Source organism: Melozone crissalis, unplaced genomic scaffold (genome assembly GCF_028551555.1).
Source record: "Melozone crissalis strain CALT ecotype California unplaced genomic scaffold, PUWL_Pcris_2 ptg000045l_1, whole genome shotgun sequence".
NCBI lineage: Eukaryota > Metazoa > Chordata > Aves > Passeriformes > Passerellidae > Melozone > Melozone crissalis.
In genome coordinates this window covers 13678233-13703702 of record NW_026535823.1, presented here as the reverse complement: position 1 = coordinate 13703702, position 25470 = coordinate 13678233, and the positions used below count along the sequence as shown (strand labels likewise).

At 40.8% G+C, this 25470-nt stretch overlaps 2 protein-coding genes across 4 annotated transcripts; both read left to right on the top strand.

The window, feature by feature from the left end:
• The first annotated feature begins 706 nt into the window (after positions 1-706).
• RNPC3 (RNA binding region (RNP1, RRM) containing 3) lies at positions 707-13839 on the top strand. Its single transcript, XM_054285533.1, has 15 exons — positions 707-928; positions 1913-1960; positions 3060-3178; positions 3787-3867; positions 4564-4675; positions 5127-5195; positions 5788-5933; positions 6845-6970; positions 7711-7847; positions 8627-8788; positions 8956-9050; positions 9130-9188; positions 9721-9853; positions 10674-10746; positions 13344-13839. The coding sequence occupies exons 1-14, from the start codon at positions 707-709 to the stop codon at positions 10731-10733; spliced, it is 1569 nt and encodes a 522-aa protein (XP_054141508.1). The 3' UTR covers positions 10734-10746; positions 13344-13839.
• Positions 13840-14136: 297 nt separating this feature from the next.
• LOC128942882 (pancreatic alpha-amylase-like) lies at positions 14137-24066 on the top strand. 3 transcript variants are annotated; one of them, XM_054285538.1, is made up of 11 exons: positions 14137-14676; positions 17900-18115; positions 19582-19728; positions 20010-20207; positions 20710-20940; positions 21850-21983; positions 22069-22191; positions 22296-22395; positions 22668-22789; positions 22899-23024; positions 23613-24066. In XM_054285538.1, exons 2-11 carry the CDS (start codon positions 17948-17950, stop codon positions 23800-23802), a joined length of 1539 nt encoding a protein of 512 aa, XP_054141513.1. In that variant the 5' UTR covers positions 14137-14676; positions 17900-17947; the 3' UTR covers positions 23803-24066. The 3 variants fall into 3 exon arrangements, with proteins under 3 accessions (XP_054141513.1, XP_054141511.1, XP_054141512.1); XM_054285536.1 differs by lacking the exon at positions 14137-14676 and adding an exon at positions 15755-15769; XM_054285537.1 differs by lacking the exon at positions 14137-14676 and adding an exon at positions 15780-16109.
• The last annotated feature ends 1404 nt before the right edge of the window (positions 24067-25470 follow it).

Genomic DNA, 25470 nt, shown 5'->3' with positions numbered 1-25470 from the left:
ACCCATCCTATGGACAGGTTCCAAGCAAGTTTTCTCCATGGCTGGCTCCAGCACAGCCCAGCGCAGTGACAGAGCCCGGGTGTCCCTGAGTGCTCCGCTGCTCAGACACTGCAAGTGCTCCAGCAGGGCGGGCACTGCGCCTCTGTGGGACACACAGCCCGTGGCCATAGCGACACAGGCAGGCACGGCTTGTGCCAGCAAGCAACAGCTAATTTAACAGATCGGGGATTTCACTCTCTTGGGATCACAGCCTGTAGGCTCCAGAACAAGGCAGGCTTGGGAGCCGCCTGTGTGGCTGCTGTGGTAGGTGACAGCAATCTGTCCATCCTCCCTATTCACGCTGATTATCTCCTCACAAGTTGCAATTATGGCGGTGTTTCCCGTGGCCAGGCCTCACGCCTCAGTACCTCACTGTTCACGGGAGGGAGGCAGGGACAAGTCTCCGCAACTAAAGGCTGAGGAGAGGGCATTTTGAGAGCAACACTCCTTAGGACTTAGTGTGACGGCAAGCTCGTAAGCGTTAAAGTGTTGAAGGGTGAGGGGAGCGGCACCGCGGGCGTCCCCTGGCGGGCTCTGCCAGGAGGGGCCGCTCCCCCCTCCGCGCGCGCTTCCCGCCACCTCCGCGGGGGGCGCCAGTCTCGCGAGACCTGAAGCGGTGCCCCGCCCCGGTTCTCGCGCGATTTGCGCCGCCGGTCCCTGCGCGGCGATGGCGGTGCCGGGCGCTGAGGAGCTGCGGGCGGGCGGCCCGGGGCTGGGCGCCGTCCCGCCTCACCCCGGCGTCCCGCCGCATCCCGGCGTGTCGCGGCGGCGCGGGCGGACGCTGCTGGTGCGGCACCTGCCCGCCGAGCTGACGGCGGCGGAGAAGGAGGATCTGTTGCAGCACTTCGGGGCCGTGTCTGTGCGGGTCCTGTCGGACCACGGGCGGCTGGTGAGGGCCGGGGCGGGCCGCGGGCAGCGCGGAGCCTGGAGCCGGGCAGGAGCGGGGGTCTCGCTGCCGGGGAGCCCCCGGGGCGGGCGGGACAGCGAGGGGACAGCGGGGGGGACCGCGGGCGGCTCCGGGCTCCGTCCCGCCCGCCGCAAGCGCCGTGCCCGCGGCTTTGGCCTCTGGTGCTGCCGGCGAGGCTGAGCCGTGCCCAGGGGCCTCTTGGCGCGGGCAGGGATGCAGGCTCACGGCTCTCCTGAAATCTCTGCTTTGCTTTCTTCTTCCCCCAGATAACGAAAACATTGATGTATTTGTGATAAGTGCTCTTCATAGAGAGCCTTGTTTTTTGCAGAACTGCAGATGGATGTCTGCGTATTTTATCAGTGTCCTGCTTTATAGGATATCAGATATACTGACTTTGTTACAATGATTTTGGGTACGGAATGTAGTGGCAAGATGGGGTAATAAAGTCTGTTAAAAAAAATAACTTAGAAGGGTGTATTCCGTGAGGATTTAATTTAGAAAATGAGGGGGGAAAATCAGAAACCATTCAAACGTTCAGAGCACAATAGTTACAACTTTCGTTGCAGGAAGAGCATTGCTTTTAGTAAGAGTTACTTTGATGAAAATGTTTTGTGAGGTGCTCAAATGAGTTTTCTGGTTTAGAAGAGAATTAAGCCTCTGTATCTGTATGTACTTTTGTGCAGTCTAGAATGGGTTTTGCTCACTAAAAAATCCCCACTTGTCCTGTATTTGTCAAACTGCTGAGCTCATGTCTTGATTTTGACTGCAGGAGGTACTTTTCCAAAATTCATATGAAAAAGGGTTTCTAGCCCTTCATGTTTGCCCTGATGGGAATTAGATAACTCCCATCTGGTAACTTTCAAATTTGTAAGCTTGGACTAACAAAGTGCTTGTGGCTCAGTGTTTTACATGGAATTTATTACGTTTTTTATTCAAATACATTATAACTTTTTGTTTGTTTTCTAGAAACATACTGCTTTTGCCACCTTTCCCAGTGAAAATGCAGCTGCAAAGGTTTGTATTGAGTTTGTTATTGAATGTTTTAGCAAAGCACTGAATTGCCAGTGCTCTAAGTCGTTTACACATCATTTGGTACTTAGGGCTAGGAAAAAACAAAGCAACAGAATGTAGTGTGAGAGTTCTGTTTCATCACAGATTTGCTTGCAGGGCTTGATAAAATTCTTGATTACTTCTGTGTTTCCTAGAGTCCTAGGAAAGGTGGATTGAGAGGGGTTTGTGGAAGTTATCTGATCCAGCCTGGCAAAGTTAGACAAGCTGAGACTGATCAGGGCTCTGTTAGGATGTGTGTGCATTTATAAATAAACTATAAACCAAGCTGAGTTTCCTTGTCTCCTGTGTAATTGTGTTTGCCATAAAAATGAGCCCTAGGGATTCTCTCAATCCAAGTCTGCCTTGAATGCCCAACTTTGGTAAGAAAACTATTGTAAGAATAGGAGATATGTATGCCAAAAAGGTTATGCTAATAATGCTTTTTAAATACTAGTCTAGTTAAAAAGCCTGTGCCAGAATTTCCCCCTTATACCTTGGGTTTGGGGTTTTTTTGCATTGCTTCTATTTCTTTTAGGCCACACTTTATAGGGCTAAAAAAGTGAAAGACTGTGTGAGGTGAACAGTGGTGAATTAGGTGCCAGTTGTTAGCAGCCTGCTGGGCTCTGGACTTGAGGAATGCTGGATCTTCCTAGAGCCACTGTGAAGATCTTGATTTTAGAATCCCTAGCTGCTACTGACAGAGTTTAGCATGTTTGTACTTCAGGAGCAAAAGGCTGGTTCTTTGAAATTCCAGCAATTTATTAGGCTGTGTGCAAAGTGTGATTGTTAGGCTGCTGCTGTGTTCAGGTGACCAAGCTGTGCCGTGGTTCTGGCTGTGCCTGGTCCCTTTCCTTCCTGCCAGCAGGAAATGCTGCTGAAAGCAGAGCTGGGAAGACACAAACAGTGCAGAGCTCTCGTGTCCACAGTAGCACAGGCTTAGCTTAAAGCACTTGGGCCTGCATCCTATGGCCAGTGTACCACTCAAAGGAAAAACAGTTATGCTCTAAAACAATTCTCATGCTTGTCCTCTTCCCTTTCTCTTCTCCTCTGCAATTACTTGAAGGCTTTATCAAGACTGCATCAGCTGAAACTTTTGGGTCACACCTTAGTTGTTGAATTTGCAAAGGAGCAAGAGAGTGCCCAGGTACTTAGCCAGCCTTCTGCCTCAGACAAGTGCAAAAGGTAGGTGCAGAGTAATTTCCTTGCTATCTTTGTGGTCAAGGAAAGGGGATTCTGGATTCATGATACTTAGGTAATACTTCTAACTCAAAGGATAAACTGTAACCACTTGGAAATCTTAACAAACAGGTTCCCATCTATATGACAGTGACTGTGTCATTTGCACCTGTGAAATGTGCAAATAAGTGATAAAAGCTATGTGATACTGCTTAATTAAAAATACTGTAGTAGAGTTTTCAGGTTATTTTTCTGAATATGAACAAATCAATAATTTAATACCTTTGAATTTATGTTCTCTGAAGAGAGTGCATGATAAATAATTTGAGTTCTTTTCCTTTGAGTGGATTTAAGTCAGGAGTGTTTGAATATAGGGAATCTTACTTAAATCTGCATAAGTATTTATTTGAGAAGACTGTCACTACTGTAATTATCCTCATGTATTAATTATGAAGAACTGGTAACAGCTGTAGTAATGCAATTGGTAAAAGATGTTAAAAATACCTGTGCTAATTTATTTTTTATATTTATTAATAGATGATGCATATTTTATCTATTACATAAGGCATACCTAATTTTTGCACTGTTTTAATTAAGACTAAATTAATTTTTAGTTTAGAAGAACCAGTGAAAGAAGAAGAGAAGATAGAACCAAACTGTGTTAAAATAGAGAATGGAATTGCACCCAACCATGGGTTAGTGCCGGGGTTTTATTTATCTTAATTATTTTATTCTGTTACAGATTATTTTGAAATGTGTTATGTACTGTTGAACAAGATGCTCAGAACAATAACTCCTATGGTGCTGTTCCTCAGGCATGTAGGAGTTGTCATAAAGATGGAGTTTCAGTTCCTCAAGTTTAGAATCCTCACATCTGCATAGTGACTGGTGCTTTGAGCTTGTGGATTGCAGAGCAGCCTTCTAACACTGCACATTGCTTTCTTGGGGGGTTGGAGGGCTGAGGTTCCCCCAGTGTTAACAGCAGAATATCACTGACTTCTTTTTCCTGACGTTTCTTTCTTCCCCCCCCCCCATTTTCATGTTAGCAGACAGGAAGTAGTAAATTTTGGGATTTACTGAGTTTCTGATATTTGTGCAGGCTGCTCTGCTGTGCTTTTAAATTGGACATGCTGATTGTTTCTGTTTGCTTTAAGCTCCTTCATGGCTTGATACTTCCAGTATTTCCAAGCCCAATAAATCTGTCATGCATTGGGGACTACTCCATGATGTTAAAGGCATTCTAAGTGGTCCAAAACTGTTCTAGGGGAAATAAAAATATTTCAGTGTTACTTCAGATGTAATTAATAGTTAAGCCTGTAGTAATCATTGTTATGGGTGATTAAGTGGCAGTAATGTTAAGGTGTCTTGTTTTCAATCTTTTTTTTCCTCAGCCTCACCTTTCCCATCAATTCTTGCCTCAAATATTTGTATCCACCACCTTCAAGTGCAATTCTAGCAAATATAGCAAATGCCTTGGCAAGCGTGCCCAAATTTTATGTCCAGGTAAGTAAAAAATGGGGGGAAAAGTATAAAATTAAAGACATTTATTTTTTTCTCTTTTAATTATGCACAGAAGTAATTATTTTTGTCATCATAAATACTAACTTGGATTTTCTGTGATAGTGTTAACCAATCTTAGTTTTTTACTGTGCTGAGGTAATGAGATTTTATTAACCTGAGATAGATTGACATTGAAGTCTTAACTGGATATGCTCTTCCTAATTACATGTGACTTGAGTACCTGGAATTTCATTCTGAGAGGATGCTGTATGTTTTTTATTAGCCTTTTAGGGTGTTGCTTATATTGACTCTTAGTGTTGGATCTCAAGTGCAAGTTTTACATTGTTCATGAACATTAAAACTGTGCTGATTTTCACCTGCCAGGAGTGATTGGCTGTTTTACCTAGCAAGGAACTTTTATCAAAGGAAACCTACTTATTTTGACTCATTTCAGGTACTCCATCTGATGAATAAAATGAATCTTCCTCCACCTTTTGGACCAATCACTGCTCGCCCTCCCATGGTAACAGTTGAAATATGTTTTCAGTACTGTGGGAATGATTCACAATTTAAAATGTTAGCAGCATAGTAGGAGGTCTGAATTTCTAGAGGATTGCAAATCCTGCTGCATTTGGCTGGGTACATGTTGGTCTTCTAAAGCAATTCTTTGGATTATACTTAAAACAAAGAAATACTCATCTGTGGTAGCAGCACTGGAGTGTTTCAAACTGTTGCTTCACTGTTGAAACTGAGATGGCTTTGGAGCCTAAGCCTTCACCCATATGCTTGGACTGTGTTCTTCTCAGGACAGTCCTTGAAGCTGAGTGCAAAATGAAAATCCAAGGCCATGGTTGCTGTATTTTTTTCTTATCTCAACTTAAAAGAATTAAACCATTCACTGTTATGCTTCAGAAAGCATTTTTTTTGCTTGTGGAAAGTTTTTCATTAGTAATGTAGTTTACCAAAATGATATCTCAATCCCTGTAAGCATACTTGGAGGAAATACTTGTTAAATTATCATTAATTGCTTTGACTGTGTTACTAAGAAAACAAGACATGTTCAGGTTTTTTCCTTCAAGAAGTTTAAGTTTTTGCAACTTCTTCCCCATAATTAGTATGAAGAGTATTTACCAGTGCCTGTGCCACCTCCCCCAATCCCACCTCTGCCTCCTGAAGAGCCTCCTTTGCCTGAAGAAGAAGGAGGACTTTCTAGTGGGGATGAATCAGAATATGAAAGTGATAATGATGAGGAAAAGGAGAGGTATGCATTTTACAGTCATGTGCAAGGTTTTGGGCTTGCTGAAAGGGGTGGTTTTACTTTTCCAGCTTTGAGTTCAGCAAGTGGTAATGTTTGCAGTATGTAGATGTAGCAGCTTGTAGAGAGTGTGTAGCAATCTTTCCAGATGTTTCGAGAACCCTCAGAATGCAGAAGAACAGTGCAGGTTTAAATGCAGTAAGGAAAGGAGAGTGGCCTATTGGTGTGCAAGTTTTCATTTGTTCTCATGTCCAAAAAATCCCAACTAAACAAAAACTCAGCTTGAAGAGTGCAGATGTAAGGAAGCAGAAATTTTATTATTATCTGAAGTCTTCATTGTTCCACATCTTTCTAAATTGACTCCTCAGCCTGAATTGTATGTGCACACCAACTTCCAGAACATTCTTTGTACATCAGCAGGTATGCTGGGGTGATAATATTTGTGCTGAGGGTTTTCTTGCAATTTTGGGACTGAATTGCATCATAGCTGTATTTTTTTAATCTTTAAACTAACTCTAAATTAAAAAGCAGCTTTTTCCTTTACTGTCTAAACTGAGAAGTAAATCAAAGTCCCTATGCTGTATTTGGAAAAAGCTACCCCTGTTGTGTGTTAGAAAATCAGGTTCAGCTTGGGCCATCACACCTTCAGTGTCCCAGTAAGGAGCATCTTTGGGGAAGGAAGAGCATCACTGACCTGTTAGCATTGTGGTCAGTCCTTAAGTGCTCTGTGTATATTGATTTGCTGTGTGTTACAGCTTCAGTTTTAAGGTTGTTAGTTTTATAATTTTATTCTGAAAAGTTCTATATCAAGGGCTTTAAGGAAAGGGGAGGGGTTTTTAAAATTAGTACTTTCAGTAAACTGTAAACCTCTTTGTTTTATTTTTGTTTGATTTTGGTTTTCTTTTTGTTTGAAATAGAATAACAAAGTTGATGGAATTAGCAACCCTTCAGCCTAAAAGACCAATAAACACAAAGAAGCGTGGTGTTAGGAAAAAGCAAAGAATTAAGGACATGTTGAATGTTCCTGTGTGTACTTCCCACAGGTTTGTGGTTTTTGCACTTATCCTATTGGTTTTATTGCCCTAAAAATCAGATTTTCTTCTAGTTTGAACTAAAGTCTGCTCAACAACTTTAAAGTGTGCCTGATTCAAGCTCTGTTTCTCTTCCTGTCAAACTAATAGAAATTCCTTTTCCTAAAAAGATAACTGGTTTTGCAACACAGCTGTGACCAAAGCAATTTGGATTTATTGTTTGGGCTGCTTCTTAAAACAAAGAATTAAAAGTATGACACTGGAAGAATAGAAACTAGCTTGCTTTAAAATGAGTTTGGGTCTTAGAACTGCAGTTCTGCGCCACAGTAGACAGCAGTACAGTATTTCTGTGTTGTGATAAATGATTGTGAATGCATTTTTACTAATGGCTGCCTGCTTCCTCCAAATGATTTGCTACATTTTCTTTAAGTGTCATATATTTTATATACTAGCTGAGGGCAGCAGCAAGGCCACTTATTTTTCATGCTGAAGTTACTGATGAAGGTTTAAATAAATACCTGTGTGTATTATACCATGGTACATGATGGTTGGTTTTGCTCCCACTGCCAGACACACCTTCTGTGTCTGCAGTGTTGTAATCACCGGAAACTGTTGGGTGAAATGTATGAAATGGAGAACATGTTTTTGTGGTAAACAGCAGCATAAAATCTAACTGGAAGAAATCATGTGTTTGAGCATGCATTCATCAGTGTCTGAGTCTTTAATTAATGTGTTGTTGTTGTTTTAAACAGTAACTCGCACCCTACACTGTCACCTTCAGATGTCTTTGAGCAGCTGCAGCATGTAGGTCATAAAAAAATAGAGTTTCATATTAGTACTGAGATCCCAGCTGTTCTTCAGATAAACCCAGAGAAAGAAGAAAAAAATGGTAAGAGGGTTTGTACTTCAAATGTGTTATGTTCAAGTCATGTGTCTTCAGTATATAAAGGGTGCTGAAATTTACACCAGGAAATTCTTTTCCCTTACTGTATTGGAGCTTTCAGCACAAAGTTGCATCATAGTTGTATTTGCTGCTTTTCCCACGTTACAAGCTTTGGAAAGGATCCAGAGGATTTTAAAGAACTCTCCTATGTACTCTGTGGTTTATGGTGAATGGCACTATCTTTTATATAGGATGCAAATGTTACAAATTTTCAGTATTTTATGGTGTAAATTAATATATCAGACTAATTTCGGATTTTCCTTTTCCAGCTCTTAGAGAGCAGTATCTGAGTGACTGCCAACCCTTTTTCTCTGATGCACTGATTATCTGCCATAAAAATGCTGGGTGGGCACTGATAACAATGAGGTGTGATGGCTTTTTAGAGAGTTATGGTCAATCTGTAGTTCTTGGTACTTTACAGTAATATCCAGTTTCTTTAAGGGAAAATAGTGAAATGGATACAGAACTGAACAGCAAGGCAAGGTTTATGCTAACTGATGTGTGCCATGGCCTTTATTTTCTACTACATGGGGTTTTATAGGACTGTACAGAGCAGGTGCTTTTGTCAAGCAGGGATTAAGACTCTTTTTTAAGGGTGTGTTCAAATTGCCTTGCAAAGTCTGCTCTATTATAAGGTTGCTGAAAGGAGTGTGGTTTTCTTGCTGGCTCTCGATCTTGGTGTGAATAAAGGTACAAACCACTTACATGATTTGTTGAAATTTCAGACCTTTATGCAACCACGGAAGAAATCAATAACACAGGCTTTGGAAGGATTTTCCCAGCTCCTAGCTCAAATGATAAAATGGAAACTGAAGAGGAGGATGATGAAATACCATCAGAATTTATTTCTAGAAAGGATCTAGAAAAAAACAGACTTTCAAGAGAAGGTATAACTGTGAGAATCAATTATCTAGTAACAGCTTTTGGATTTGTTGCAACAAATAGCTTAAATAAGTGGGGTTTTTTCTTAATTGAGCATATAGTAAATTATTTTATACTGAGCAAATGTGCAAAGTAAATGAATTAAAGCATGGTTCATTTTTTTGTCTTCAAGAAATGGAAAAATATTCTGTTTTCAAAAACTATGAGCCAGGTGATCCAAATTGCAGGATATATGTGAAGAATTTAGCTAAACAAGTTCAAGAAAAGGTAAGTAAACATGCAAATTAAATATCTATCAAAAGGGCTTTTTCTGAGCATTCATCTTACACCTACACTTTCATTTCAGGATCTTAAGTTCATTTTTGGAAGATATGTTGACTTCCAGTCAGAGGTGGAACGCAATATGTGAGTTCATTTCATACTTAGTTAGAATTAAGCCTTTTATATTAACTCCTATATCACTTCTGAAAACTGGGATTTTAAAAATAGCCATATTCACATTTTCTGTGTTTCTGCATTAACAAAAATGTGTTAGACCTAAAAATCTTCATTTATGGAGATTAAGAAATCAAATTATTTTATGATGAGTGACTGAAGACCCTATTATTTTGCCTTTATGTTTTTATTCCCAGATTTGCTTTTCTTGGCTGTGTGACACAGAATGAACTGTGTAGGTGATTGTGTGTATCTGATCACTTTGCATATGTCCTATTTAGTAGTACTGCACATCAATTTGCCATCCTGCAGTTTAATATTACCTTTTAGTAAATGGTTTCCCCAAGCAAAATGGTCTCCAAGGACATCACGCTTCTTTGTAGGCTTTCCTTCTGTTTCTGTTCTTTCTCCCACCTGTAGCATGAGAACTGTGCATTTGTACTGTGAAATCTGCAAGGTTTGTTAAACATGAGTAATTCCCAGTTCTGCTCTGTGCCTCTAGGTTTGATATCCGTGTGATGAAAGAGGGCCGGATGAAGGGACAGGCTTTCATTGGACTGCCCAATGAGAAGGCAGCTGCTAAGGCACTAAAAGAAGTTAATGGCTATGTCTTATTTGAAAAACCCATGGTGGTTGTATCCTTTTCTTCAAGCATTTACATTATATTCTTTGTTGTCTCTGCCAAGGTTTATTGTCACAGTGTTCTGCAAAATAAAAAATGCCTTAAGAAAACCAGTCAGCATAACACAGTGCACTGTTTATGGTGGCTGAAAAAAACAGGGGCAACTCTTCTGAAATAGGACAGTAAAAATGATTTAAGAACAGATTTTGCTGGTCTTACATCTTTGATCCTGCAAAGACAATACAGGAGATAATTTGGTTTGCATGACCACTGTATTTAAATTAAATACAAGGTTTTTGACTTGGTTAGGTGTGTGTTTACAGAATCATGATCATAAGAAATGCTCCTGTAAGAGTAAGTGGTTCTAGATGGGTTTTTCAGCTGGAACTGTCTCCTTTTGGTTGCATAGCACTGTTTTTTTGTGTGAATGTCCCTTCTTATTTTTCACTCAAACATTTCATAGTTTATTTCAGTTTCTTTATACTCACATTTACCCCAGCATCTGCTGCTTTTACTGTTTTTCCTCTCATATACTGATACATCAAAGTTAAGAATTAACATGCTGGGTTGGAAATTTGTAAATATCAAACATTTATCCTTGTTTGCATCTAACCCATTCCCAGTTAGTCCTCCTCATAGTCTCTCTAATAACTCCTGTGCTGTGTATCAGTGAGGTCCTAATCTTAGACTAATAGACACTGTTATAATACTTCATACTGAATTGATTCACAGATAAAGGTCACTTTCTAGACTAATTTGCAGAAGTAATCTTTTTTGTCTTTCTTAATTGGCTTCTACTTACCAGACACTTGTAGTCCTTAATAGAATCTCAGCAATTTGCTCGTTCAGCTAGACCAAAACAGGATGCCAACGAAGGGAAAAGAAAAAAGTAAAACCCTGCACAAGGTATGGACTCTGCCTGAAAGTGAAAACAAAGGATTGGGCTTGGGTTTTTGTTAGTGTTTGTTTGGTTTTATTTACTCTCTCTTTAACAGCTTATTTAGGAAAATTGATGATGGAGAGGAAATGTTCCATACAAATCTATTTTCTTAAATGTGTGCTTATATTGGAAAAACAGGGTGCAAGGTATATAGTTGGTGTAAGTTTATAACTTTCCTTTTTCCTGTGTTAAAAAACTCAGAGGGCAATATTTTTCTAATCCTGATATTGTAGGACACTTGGCAGTTCCTTAATTTGCAAAGATAAGGAGAATAATTTTGTGGAATTGGACCACTTAACTTTTAGTAATCTCCCAGGGTTTTACTATTGAAAAGTGTTGCCTCTTACCTCCTTCCTTTCTATCCCTGCCGTTGTAATGGGATTCTGAAGAGCTGGTTCTAACAATAAACTTCTACTGGCTGTAAAGAACCTTTTCTAACTTCAGAAAATGAGTTCTTAGTGCTGTTGCAGTAACCTTTAAACTTGTCTGAATTAGTGAATGTTGCATTGATGAAGGCTTCCTTTGTTGTGGAATATGTAGGTCCTGATTTTTGGCGTTATTTAAATGTAATGAGAAAGTACCTTCTAGCAGAGAGTTGCTATTTAACTTTTATTTCTTATAATGTAGCTTTACTTCACTGCTCCCTACTCTGGGTATTTCATTTATGTGAGAGTAAGTCAAGCCAAATCAGCTCTAATTTACCTGAGTGGTTTCATGGCCTGGAAACATCTGCATAGTCATCTCAAAAATGACCATGTGCAGTAACTGGTGCAAGAATAAAAAGCATTTATTTCTCAGTCTGCACCCTCTGATACATGAGTTAGCTCCAATTTAAAGGGCACTGACCTTAATTTCTGGTTACAGTTGAGATCACTCTGGTTATGCCTCTACTTAAAACAAACTTATCTGAAGTCTTACCCTGCGTGCTTATGAAACATTCCTTAACCATGGTGTGTTTTTAATCTGGAGCTTGATCCTTGTTACTCTGAAGAAAACCTGAATTTGAAATAAAGGATGTGAACATTTGCTTTGATTTTTACAAATTGGCTGTTAAGCCCACAATGTGATTATTGTGATGGTAGTATTTCTATTTTTAACAGCTACTCTAATTGTAGGTTCTTCATTCCATCCATTGTCTAAGGATTTTTAAACTCAGATTTAGTCTTGTTTTTCTCTCTTTGGTCTTACTTCCTATTTTGTGTTATTTTTTGTAGTTTGCAAAGTCTGTATTTTGTCAGATTAAAGATCACTTTTTTATAGGCCCTCTGTACTGGTCATTGAAAAGAGCCTTGGCTAAAGTGTTCTATTAGGATCAAGTATTTATGAGACTGTTTCAGTCTTGTTTGTCACTCCTTTCTTGTTAGAAAAAACTTTCTATTTAGCTAATAAGATTACTAAGGTTTCTTATATTAAAAAAAAATTGAAGCATTTCAGCTGTTGGGAACCTGATAGATGAAGTCTGAGCACTTTTATTCTTTTAGGAATTCCCTTTTTTATTCAACTCATTTTGTACATTAATTCTGAATTCATTAAACATACTAAATACTTGAATTGCATAAAGAAAATAACAAAGTGCTTATTTTGATGGTCAACTTAGAAGCTTTTTCTAGAGTGAGCAAACCATACTGAGGCAAGGTTTAATTGTACACCTGAAAATCTTCCATGAGTTACCATCTTACAAGTGTCCCTGGTGTTCTGTCCATAAGCAGAACTTCTCTTAACTTGACTGTTCATATCTTTTAATCATATCAATGTGCCAAGGAGTTACACAGGTTTCTAAGGATCCATGAGGTTTAATTAAAAATACTTGTTGCATTTCCCAAGTAATGGTTAAGCTGATCCCTATTTCTGCATGATTGTTTTTCTGTTCCTGCTGGAATATTTGGATGGATGCTGATTTATGAAGTAAAATTCCATGATAAAAACTTGAGTCTGCTTGAGTCTAGGGTTCATTTTCTGTTGTTGGGTGGGGTTTGTTGTTTTTTTGTTTTGTTTTGGGGTTTTTTTACGTTTTTTTTTTTCTGCAAAGGCTTTATCCTTTTTTTGACAAAACAATACACCTGGTTTATAAAATATTGCAGAACTCCTTGCTGGCTGAAATGTCTCTTTATTGACGGACTGGCAAAAAGTTCACCTGAAGTGACTTTTTCCTGTAGCTAAAATACAACTGTTTGGGAGAAAAGTTATGTGGAAGAAACTGATGTTGAGAGGTTTCCAGCTTCTTCATAAGGAAAAAGTGGTTTGAAAGCTGGCATTAAAGGGAAACATGATTGAGTTTTGGATCTGATGGAAATAAAGTGAGTCTGTAAAATGGCAAAGACTTGAAGGAGATGGAAGAATCTGCTGGTCCTAATAGTTCAAGTTATCAAAAAATGTATTTTCTTTTGAATATGAAGTTTAGTGTTGATGGATTCATCAGTTCTCATTAAGTCTCACAAGGAGTTAGAATTGCTTTTTATCAAAGAGGCATATTTGCTTTTTTTTTGGTAGGTAGCATAAAGTTATGTGTGTGTAATACCAAGAATCAAGTAAAATTAAACCACATTCTGCTGTTCTTCTTTAGAAACATTCCTGCGTAAATACTGCAATAATACTGTCATGCAGAGTGTATCCTTTCTTGTTGTATCCTTTTTTGTGCATTGTTTCCTGTAGCACTCAACTGCATCTTAGGTTTCCATAATAGAGTAGATGTGGGGAGGAGTTAACACATTTTAAGCTTGAGCTAATCTAATAATTTTAAAAAGCAAATTTTTTCGGTGGGGGGGAAAGAAACCAAAGAGTTGTCTGTGTTGTGTGAATAGACACAATGAAGGTTCTTAGTCTTAAAAGGTGGCCTTCACCTTCTTCCTCAGGTACCCTAGTTAGTAATTTGTGGTCCTGTTCCTTAGTGTAGCAGTTCTAGCTCATACCAGCTGATCTCTGTGAAGCTGTGCGGAGCTCACACTGACCAAGCCACCTTGTTTTACTTTAAAAACCTATTAATATAATAATATGTTGGCTAAAATAGATTGTAGAGCAGTTTTAATATTAAGGGGTTGACCAGTATTTTAGGTCATTTGATGATTACTGTTCTGGTACATGAGAAGCAATCTGGAGTTGATTTAGTTAATACATTCCTTACTTTCTCTTTTTAGAATAAAGAAGAAAATTAACAATATCTGGCATTTAAGTATTTGGAGCTGGACTAATAATCAACTATTAATCACTGCTACCTTTTTGTTGGTTGTTTGGGTTTTTTTTACATTGCTGTCTGCATTGAGGTAGTGTTGTTGCTGGTGACCTACATGTTTCCTATGGGTTTCATACTACATCACTGTTTAACATTCTATAATATAAAATTAATAGTCTGCATTAAAATGTATTTTTCACAGACATTAAGCACTTTTTAAAACACTAAGCATCTTTCAATTTAGTTGTCAAAAGCCAGTATAACACTGCTGTTTTTTGGTAGTTCTTACTTTTAACATGCCTTTGTGATGTTCCAGGTCCCTTTGTGTTCCTTCTCTTTCAAGTATTTCCGAGCTGGGGAAGAAGCAGTGTGATCATCAGGACTCTTGAACTGTGCGTAGTTGCATTTCTAAAGTATTTAAGGCAGAGAATAAATTTTCCCGTCTTAAGGATTCCACATATCTTTAAATATCACAAGACTTACTACATCATAAATGTATGTTAGATTGCTTGTGAAATCTAATAAATTATTTCCCTTCTCTTCATTTTGCTGCCTTCTCTTTGTTTTGACTTTTGTTCTTGGGGTTTTGGGCAGGACAGGTCTTGTCTTGGAGACCAAGCAGAAGGATGGGTGCAGGATGGGCCTGAATTTGTACTGTGAAACTGGGCACTGCTCTTCCTCAGTAATTACCTTGCATTGTTCATCTGCAACTTGAAAACTGTCAGTGGTGAGACTGAAGTCATTAAAACCAGAGTAGCAGTTAAAGCTGGTATAGATGTGGTCCTTGCCCTGTTGAGGGTGATGATAACAGTGGTCACATAGGATTTGTTGCATACTGGGCTGGTTAGTTGACTGTCTAAAACCATGTGGGAAATACTGCAATGACATTTAATTGACAAGATATTCCAGTCCAGTGCACTTAAAGGAAAAGTTATTCCATAAATGACTAAATCATAGCTGATGTTGTAGGAGCTGGTGCAGAAGATTTGTCATTACTCCAGCTGCCAACAGTCTAAATCACTAGTATTGGTGGCTGGACCAAAGTAAATCTATCTTTGCTATTTTTTTCCAATAGGAGCTGGCTTAGCAGATTCCTTTGAAGTGCTTTTACTGGAATTACTCTTATTTTACACTTCCCATGGGGACTGTGTTGTTCGTTTAATCCTGGAGGGCTTTTTCAACTTAAATGCTTCTGTGGTTGTACAGTAGTATGTCCTGTGAACCATGTTGAGCTACAGGACCAAAGACCCAAAAGTGGCGCCGAAATGGGATAACAGCAAAGTGGTGCTGTGCTCAAGGACAAAAATACTTTATAAGAAAGTGCTGAAAGTGAATGTTCAGAGAGCCGTGCCCGGTCCGCGTTGTCCCCGGGACGGGCGGGAGCAGCCTCGCCGTGCCCGGGCGGTGGCGCGGCCCGGCGGAAGGGGCGGGGCGGCCGCAGCGGGCACGGAGCGGGATCCTCGGGATCCGCGCCGCGCGGGCAGCCCGGCCGGGAGCCTCCGAGGGGCGGGCACGGACCGGGATCCTCGGGATCCCCGCCGCACGGGCAGCCCGGCCGGGAGCCTCCGAGGGGCGGGCACGGACCGGGATCCGCGCCGCACGGGGAGCCTCCGAGGGGCGGCCGCAGCGGGGTTGCTTCGCCTGCCGGAAACTCGGGGCCGCTCGGTGGTTGTGTGGGGAGCCGCCAGAAGGGACAGGACCGCTGCTGTGCTGCCCTGTGATAGCCTTTGGCACCTGCAGCCCCCGCCGCTTCCCTGTGACAGTCTTTGGCAGCTGCAGCCTCCGCAGCTCGGCGTCCCGCACGTCCGGACGCGGCCCAGGTGTGTTGGATGGCGGCACCGCTCAGGCCGTGCCCAGCACAGACAGGGTGACCCGAGTCCCGGGCTGGCCGGGACAGCGGTGGGGCTGCGCAGAGACGCTCCGCTCCCAGCTTCTCTGCAGTGCGGTCAGTGTTGCGCTCTTCCACATGGCTTCTTAAAGTTTTTCCGAGTTTCAAAAACATTTTGAAGCTAGAGCCATCAGAGTGCGGTGAGGATTTCAACATCTGCATTCTCTTATTATTGCTTGTATTGAAGGCGGAGCAGCCATAAACCTGTTTCAGAGAAATTAAAGTCTACCTTGAATCTTTAAGCACTAGGCTTTGGAGCTGGTTGGGTCAAGGTACATTATTCTTACTACTTTGTGTCATTTACTACTTTGCATATTTACTGCTGTGAGTAAAACTTGCCAATCCAATAAATGGCTTTTCTCATCAGAGAAGATGAAATTTTCTTAGCTCATTTTCTCTTAATGTATGTGCTTCCTATCAGGACCAGAAAGCATTCCTTCATGAAAATGGAAGCACGCAGAACAACTGCTTGTGGTTGAAACTTAGTCTGTATGCTTTACTTAAGATCTACTAGTAAATAATCGTATTAAAGCTATTTTGTTCACTAGCAGAAAAGACAGCTAAATATACCAAATGCTTTATTCTAAACAACTCTGCCTGCTTCTGAAGAACAGTGACAGCTGATAGTAGTAGGCTCTGGAAGGCTGGTTCTACATTTTATAAACTATATTTTGTGCCTAAATTTGCTCCAAAGAGTGCTCCACTACCTGAGAGATATGGATCATCCTTTCCTTGAAGCAGAAATGAGGGCAGTTTTGTAGAAATCATGTAAAATTTTGTATCAATTTATGTCTGGCTAACTATCACAGCAGGTTAGAGTTTTCAGCAGTGCATTCCCAAGTGTCTATTAAATCAGGAAAAGCACTGGTTTCCTTTGTGTAGCAAACCTGAGGGCCCTTGTGTTCATGTTTAAACCTTCACTGAGGTGTTTGGTTTCCCTTGTGACAGGAATATCTCTGCTCTGTCACTGTAAGATAACTTTTTAAAAGAATACTTACAGGAAAATAACAAGATTCTGTATTTTGTTTTAAGGGAAGTATTAGTTCAGGCATTTGTTTGCAGAAGTTCTTGTAGGACTTCTTTGTATCTCGGACTCTCTAAATCAACTTCTGAACGGGAAGAGTGCAATATAAGGCTCTCAGTAGAGTAATGTAAACCTTGATAGTTGTTTAGTTTCTGCTTTGTTACGGTTGTATCTCTCTAGGTGAGGAAAAGGAGAGGCGCTTTTGATATAAGGATCATTATCTTTGTTTATCCCTAAGTAAACACAAATAGGATATGAGTTGGGAAATGCAGTTCCTAGCCTAGCTCCTCAGAAGGAAATGTAGCTTCAAGCCTCTGGAAAGCTCCTTCTGCAGAACTCTGTACTTGGGCACTCAGAAGGAGAATTCTTGGTTATGGAGCTTCACTTCTAAAATCTGCATGCCATTGCCCACATTCTTAAAAGGAGAATATGTCCACATAAATCCTGCAGGTGTGCAAAGATAAGATATTTAGTGTTTCTGGGTTTCACTATAATTAATGATTTCTGTATCTGAGAGATCTTCCAGATTTCAGGCTGTTGTTTGAATGAGAGATGTCATGCATATCATGAATGACAGACTCACATGTTAAACCTCCAAAATATCTGGGGTTTCATAACAAATCATGGTAAGAAATATGCTGCCTCTGCAAGGTCTTATCCAAATATGTTCAAGTTGTAGCAACACCATTTGGAAAAAAAAAAGCTGTCTCTCAATGATAAATAGGAATGTAAAATAACATACATTAAAATTATAAATAAAATGTCAATTTCAGTCTATATAAGTATTCCTTTACCCTTTGGGGTAGTTTTTGGCTTTATACTAATAAAACCACAACTTTTGCATTCTGGAGGCAGCCTGCATTAGGCAACATCTGAATTTTAGGTGCATGAAAACAAAGTTACTATTAGTATGGGAATTTGATATAGTTTAGATAAGATCCAGTTCTCATACAAAATAACAGGTAAATAAATATGGTGCCAGAGATGGGTGTTTACCCTTAAATGTGTATTTTCTAATGTGTACTTACCCTCTTACAGGAACATTGGCAGTTAGTAAGAAGAGCCCAGCTGATCACAGAGCACTGGATGGGGATCTATTTTCTGCTGTTAGTTGTAGGGCTTTGTTGGGGGCAGTACAACCCCAACACTGTCCCAAAGAGAACCTCTATTGTGCATCTCTTTGAATGGCGCTGGCAGGACGTTGCTGAGGAGTGTGAACGCTACTTAGCTCCTAATGGATTTGGAGGAGTCCAGGTATGTCTGCTTCTATCAGTAGGCAGTGAAATTGCTGCACAGATGATAATTTGTTTTTCACAGAAAATATTCAATTCGTCAAAGGACAGGTACTGAACAAGAAAAATAGAAGTTGGTAATGGAAGTAGTAAATGCTGACAAATATATTCTTCAGCTATCTTTGAGTAAGCATGGATTTATTTCATTGCTCCAAAGTGCATGTTTTGCAGTCTGTGCTATTACATTTAGGTGAATTAGAATTGCACATCACTTGCTAAATCTTCTTTTTTTACTGCTGTGAAGAGTAACCTATGTTTATCTGCTTGATATTTGTAAATCAAGGAAAGCTCTTAAGAGCTAGATAAATGTAAAATGAAACTATGACTGAACAAAGGGCTTCCAAAGAGAACAAAAAGTGCTGAAGGTGTTAAATAATTAAGTACAAAAGGCTGCTGATTGTGTTCACCCAAACTGGCAGGTTTCTCTCTGTGTATCACAGTAAGCCACTAAGAAACCCTTCTTTGCAGGAGCCTGGTGTGAGCAGGCAGAAGTGCACTGAACACAGGTTCTGGTGAATGTGTCCCTGTGTGAGTCAGTTCTGTCTGAACAACAGAGATGTGTTCCTGTGGAACCAGAACTGCCACTTGGGTGGGGTATGGCAGGAGAGCAGCCACTTATTAAAGTGTTCCTGTTTGCCTGTCAGATTGCTCAGGAAAAGTTGGTGTGAAGGCTGCCTGTCTCTTGTAGCCCAAGAGATTGCAAGCTGGCTTGATTGAGAACTCTCTCATCATTTTCAAATAATCATCTTGTCTTTGCAACCTTCTTTGCAGGCACACAGACGAGATGGACTTAAAACTGATTTCTCATACCCTGGCCTATGCCTGTTTATCATTTTAATCCATTCTGTGGCAGGGTCTCAGAAGTTTTTTTCAGATGATGACTTGCTGAGCTGGTCAGGAAGGTGTGGCAGCTAAGAGGCTGAAGGGGTTTTTCTGAGAAATGGTTGGATCAGGTTGTTGTACCCAGAGGCTTGGAGGTAGCAGCAAAAGCTTGTTGCCTAAAAATTACCCAGAAAATTCTGTAAAAGGAAGAGGTATAACTCACCTGGAAACTTACAGGTATTAGGTCAACAATGCATTCATCCAAAGCATTACAAAAATGGGAAGTTGGATCAGTTTTAAAGGCAGGATGTTACGTCAGTTGTTATGCAGTCACTTCCTTCCTCTGCTGACCTAATTCTTCAATTTCAGATGCTTTTTTTTGAAGCTTGAAGTCACAAAGAAAATTAGGGCACTCTGTTCATGGGCCTAATTTTTATACTGGCTTTCTGAGGCCAGGCCTCAGTCTTTTGTTTCCAGCCTACTACAGTGTAAGCAGAGGATACTGAGGATCTAAGTGTTCTCTAAAAATGTTCTTTCTCTAAAAATACTGGGCAAATAAATAAACCATTTTCAGTATCCTGTTACCTGCCATTGTTTTATTTACAGATTTCACCTCCAAACGAAAATGTTATCATTACTGACCCCCGGCAGCCATGGTGGGAAAGATACCAGCCTGTCAGCTACAAGCTGTGCACAAGGTCTGGAAATGAAACTGAATTTAGAGACATGGTGGCCCGGTGCAACAATGTTGGAGTAAGTACTTTTAAAACCTTCTGGTGTTTACAATGCAAGGATATAGCCAAGCAGTGATTCTGCCATTTAAAAAAAATGGATGTAGTGTTAACTGCCTGTCTGCTGAGCTGCATGTTTTATCACCCTTGCTGTATGCTAATAAAAAAAATGGAATAAAATATTGGCTGAAGCAAGCAAGCAGAAACAGGAGGATAGGGCAGGAAGTATGGTAGAGAGAACATTAATTAATGGTGCTGTGGGAATTAACTTTTTCAAATTGTTACGTGGATACTGTTCTCTAGGTGCACATTTATGTGGATGCAGTAATCAACCATATGTGTGGAGCCAATGCTGGGGCTGGTGACCATGCTACTTGTGGAAGCTATTTCAATGCAAAGACTGAAGATTTCCCAGCTGTGCCCTATTCTGGCTGGGACTTTAATGATCATAAATGTAAATCTAGAAGTGGAAACATTGAGGATTATCATGATATATCTCAGGTAAACCTACAGCTGTGGTTTTCATGTGCGTCTGTTCCTGTGCTGTGATTTCTTTGCTCTCATTTACAGTGAGACATTTTTTAAAAGAAATTTTTAAAAGCCTTATGAAAAGCCATCCAAATTAATAACAGAGATTAGTGTTGTTATTAGGAACACCACTTCTTAAGGGGATAGCTGTACTTGAGACAATGGCTCAATTTCAGATTCAGACAATGTGTTTAGGCAATTAATAAAGACAATTTAAAGCTCATAAAATTTATTTAGTGCTAAAAAAGGTAAAGTTATTATTTGCCTTTTATTGTAATTTGGAAGTTTTCCATGGTCTCAGTTTCAGAAGAGAGGGGTTACAGCTTCTGTGTAGATGACTTTGCAAAGTAAAGAAATGCACGGGGAACAAAGGCTACTGAATGTTTTACTTGGCATTGTAATATAGGCCAAGAACATTCAAAAGGTGTGTAGAACAGTACCTGAAGTTTATTAGGTGAGAAGGGTTTGATTTCAGGTGCGGGACTGCCGCCTGGTCAGCCTGCTGGACCTGGCCCTGGACAGGGAGCACGTGCGCTCCAGGGTTGCCGCGTACCTGAACCGGCTCATCGGCCTGGGCGTCGCGGGCTTCCGCATCGACGCTGCCAAGCACATGTGGCCTGCCGACGTCAAGGCCATTTTAGACAAGCTGGAAGATCTAAATACTCAGTGGTTTCCTGCAGGAACTAAACCTTTCATTTACCAAGAGGTAATCTTTATTTTTTTTTTAAATTCTACTTCACAAACACTTCTTGCAGGCCTGGGTACAGACTCAGTCACACATGGCAATGCTTTGCATGGGGTGAACCCAAGCAGATTTGCAGAAATCTTCTTCAGTTCCATCCTCAATCATAATCTACAAATATCTAATCTGTCCATAAATGGTAATTGATGTGCAAAATGCCCCACTAGTTTTGGACCTACTGGACTTAGGTAACCTGGAAATTTTATTGAGAGAATTTTTATTGAGGTGAAATTTACTGCATTGTAGTTAGTGTAAAAATTTTATTGGTTTAAAAAAAGGTACCATTTCCTGAATTTTAAATCCTGGATAATAAATTGAAACAGAAGACATAAGTATTGATTATGGGCTAAAAGTTTATTTTCCAGTGGTATAACAAGTATTGTTTGATATTCTGAATTTGTGTTTTACATTTGAATAACAAATTGGAACAAGCAGCTGAGTGTTGGTTTCAGTCAGCAGAAGATAAACTTGCTGCACATATTTTATTAAATTAATATCTTGCCTGCAAAGTCTAGGCAAAGAGAAACATTCTTTAGCTCCATAGTTAAAGGATGCAGCCCAACTGTTGAAGCAGAGGCGTTGGTGACCATACTGAATATAAAGGAAGTACAGCCCAAGCCTTAATCATGGGTAAGTAATCAGCTGGAGTAAGGAGAGAGAGGATAGAGTTGAAAACGAGGTTCACAAGCTGGGCTGAGCTAAAAGGAGAAAATAGCCTTACATATGATTTTGCAAGAAACTCAAATAACCAATAGCCAGCTTGAGCCAATAATTAGCTCAAGTACTGTCCCCTTCCTTAAAGCAATGTCTAAAGCAGTGTCTTATTTGTTTGGTTTTTGAGAAGAAAGACATGCTCTATCTTTCCTGTACCAGGTGATTGACTTGAGTGGAGAGCCCATCAAAGGCAGTGAGTACTTTGGAAATGGCCGAGTGACAGAATTCAAGTACGGTGCCAAACTGGGGACAGTGATCCGCAAGTGGAACGGAGAAAAGATGGCCTACTTAAAGTAAGGAGGGAGGTGCTGCAACTTATCCAGGATTCACTGGATACAGCAGTTGACAGGGTAGCTCCAAGTCTGTGTTTTTGTTTAGGAACTGGGGAGAAGGCTGGGGCTTTGTGCCTTCTGACAGAGCCCTGGTCTTTGTGGACAATCACGACAACCAGAGAGGACACGGGGCTGGTGGAGCTTCTATTCTGACCTTCTGGGATGCCAGGTGAGGGATTGCTCTTGTGTGGGTGATGCTTCTTGCTTTTGCTTGTTTGTCAGTGTGTTCTCTGGCAGGTACCACGTCTCATTCCTTGTTTGTCCACCAAACAGGCTCTATAAAATGGCAGTTGGTTTCATGCTTGCCCATCCGTATGGCGTCACGCGTGTGATGTCAAGTTTTCGCTGGCCAAGATATTTTCAAAATGGAAAGGTGAGCTTTAATTAATTAAATAATTAATTTAAATTAATTTGATTAAATTAGTGCTGAAGATTCATCCATGGGGATTAAGTGTGAGAGCAGGGCCAGAGAAGTAGTTCAGTGCATTTCAGGTTGTCGAGAGATTTCCCTGTCCCGGACTGGATGTAGGCGGTGAAACTTTGATGCTCCCTCTAGCTTTGTTCACCACAGGGAGTCTCTGCATTTTGAGTCAGAAGATATGAATCTTTTTTTTTAAATAAAAAAAAATTTGTTTTTAATGACAGGACGTCAATGACTGGTATGGGCCCCCAAGTAACGCAGATGGCTCCACAAAGACCGTTACAATCAATCCAGACACGACCTGTGGCAACGACTGGGTTTGTGAGCATCGCTGGCGTCAGATCAGGTAGGGCACTGGGGAGAAACAAGAAGTAAAAGCAGTTGCTTTTGCTTCCTGCTCCATGTGGCTTTAGAGGAGTTGCAGGTGCAGTGGCAGACATGGCTTGTGTTTTCAGGAACATGGTCATCTTCCGTAACGTGGTGGATGGTGAGCCTTTCTCCAACTGGTGGGACAATGGCAGCAATCAAGTGGCTTTTGGCCGTGGTAATAAAGGCTTCATCATCTTCAACAATGACGACTGGTGAGTAAGAGGGAAATAAATTATAATTTATTATGATTATAAGAAAATTGTTATGTGTTAAATATGTATTTTAAAAATCTAGTTACTAGTGAAACTTTTTAAGGTGTTGCTAGCTTGAACAGATATTTCTAATGGATTATTATTGACAGTTGTTGACAATTTGAACATGGCATTTTCCATAGGTACTCTTTGCAGTTTAGACCTTGTAGTGTGGTATTTCTGTTTCCCAGTTCTCAAGCTGGCTGTGTCACTGGGCCTGGTCAACCAGCAAAGTCTAAATTTATAGAAGTGAGGGAACTTGTAAACTCAGGAATATGTTCTAAATGTGACAGTTTTAAAAACTGTATTGGAACCGTTTATGCGAGAATGAGTTGACAAGAGAACAGGAGTGTGTCAGGGCTGCAATAAGTAGCTGTAGGTTGTGGTGATGAGCAATTTGAAGCATGTAGTTATTGAATAGATTCTGTGGCGTCCAGCGAAGTGCTAGAGGGTAGTTCCATAATTACTTAACATCTGAGGTTTCCAGTATGATTTGAAGAGCATTTTAGCGTCCTCATAATGCTTACTGCACTTTTTTCTTTTCCAAAGGTCCTTGAATGTATCTCTGCAAACCGGTCTGCCTGCTGGCACTTACTGTGATATCATTTCTGGGCAAAAGGAAGGTGACTTGTGTACAGCAGTTGAAGTTCAGGTTGCTGCTGATGGCATGGCTAATTTCCTAATTGGGAATGAAGACCAAGACCCATTTATTGCCATTCATGTTGATGCTAAATTGTAATCAGCTGTGTTGTGCATGTACTCTTCCTTCTCCTCTGTATCTTTGTTATCAGCAAACAGATGTGCAGAATGTCCTGACTCTCAGGACTGCATGAACCGAGACAGAGCAAAGTGTGTTAGCTGTAATACTGATGAAATAGTGAGCAGAGATGAGAACTGGTGGTGCCATGCACATCTGGGAGTGATGCTATACATCTGTGTACATTTGTAAGTGTACTTTATTCAGTTAAGGTACTAATAAAAAAATGGAAGGAGAAGATTGACATTATTAAATTTAAAATCGTGGTGCTCTGTGCAGAAGTAGAAATGCAGTTCTCTTTAGGGGCAAGCAGGGTTGCTATAATTGACAGGCTATCCAAAAACCAAGAGAAGACCCCTTTGTGCTGAAACATGGCACAATTCAAGTTGATTTTCTAGTCTTCGTATTCTCTTGGAGTATTGTTTTATTGTTAGTATTACTCAAGTTTATTCATGGAGGGTTGTCACTAAGACAGGGATCTTTTAAGTCAGTTCCAAATGAAGACCTGAAATCATTTCATGAAGAAGAGTCAAAGGTCTTTCTTTTTTGAAGGAGGAAGTTGTAGGAAATACAAGAAAGGACTTGGAAAACAGTTTCAAATTCATTTATATGTCTGGCAGCTCATCTGCACTATCATTTGCATCTGATTTTGGGTTTTGTTCCTTGAATCTGATGAATCATTGATCACTTAAAATGAGGTGAAACAGTTCATAGTAGGGACTGGGCAATGACACCAGAGAAACATTAGATATGAGAATGTGTCCCCTCCTAGTTGCCAGTGGGATTCACCTGGTAAAGACCCCATACCTCTTGTGTGATAAATCTGTTACTGATTAAATATTGACCTGGTTTTTGGTAGCCGGAGTCCCATGGAGGTGCTCCTATGAGAAGCTGCTGGAAGCTTCCACTATTTCCAGCAGAGCCATTCCCTGATGGCTCTGAAGATGGTCAGTCATGCTGCTGTCCAAAACCAGGCCAATGAGAGAGGTTGGTTATGCCTCTGTGCTAACATATTTAAGAAGAAAATCAAAGCAAAGTCACACATTTTTTCTTGTAGTCAGAAAAGAGGAGGAGGTGAGAACAGACCTTGGACACACCAAGGTCGGTGCAGAAGGAGGGGGAGGAGGTGCTCCAGGTGCCAGAGCCGAGATTCCTCTGCAGGCCTCCTGGTGATGACCATGGGGATCCAGGGGGGATGCAGAGATCCACTCACAGCTCATGGGGGAGGTGCCCACGCTGGAGCAAGTGCATGCCTGGAGGAGGCTGGGATCCAGTGGAAGACCCTGTGGAGAGAGGGGGCCCCTGCTTCCAGGCTGGAGCAGCCTGTCTGGAGGACTGCACCCTGTGGGAAGAGAGACTCAGGTGTAGCAGTTTTGGGAGCCTGTGTGCCCATAAGAGGGACTCGCGCTACAGCAGGTGAGGTTTGGCTGCTGCAATTGAGAGTGGACCCATGCCAGGGCAGTTAATGGAGAAATGTCTCCTGTGGGAGGGACCCCATAACCTCACAGGGGGAGGACTCCTCTCCCTGAGCAGCAGAAGAGAATCTTGGTGATGAACTGACCAAAATCCCCATGCCCTGTCTCCCTGCACTGTCAGTGGGAAGGAGGAGAGCTGGAATGAATCAGTGTTTTAAGGGCTTTTTTTACTTGT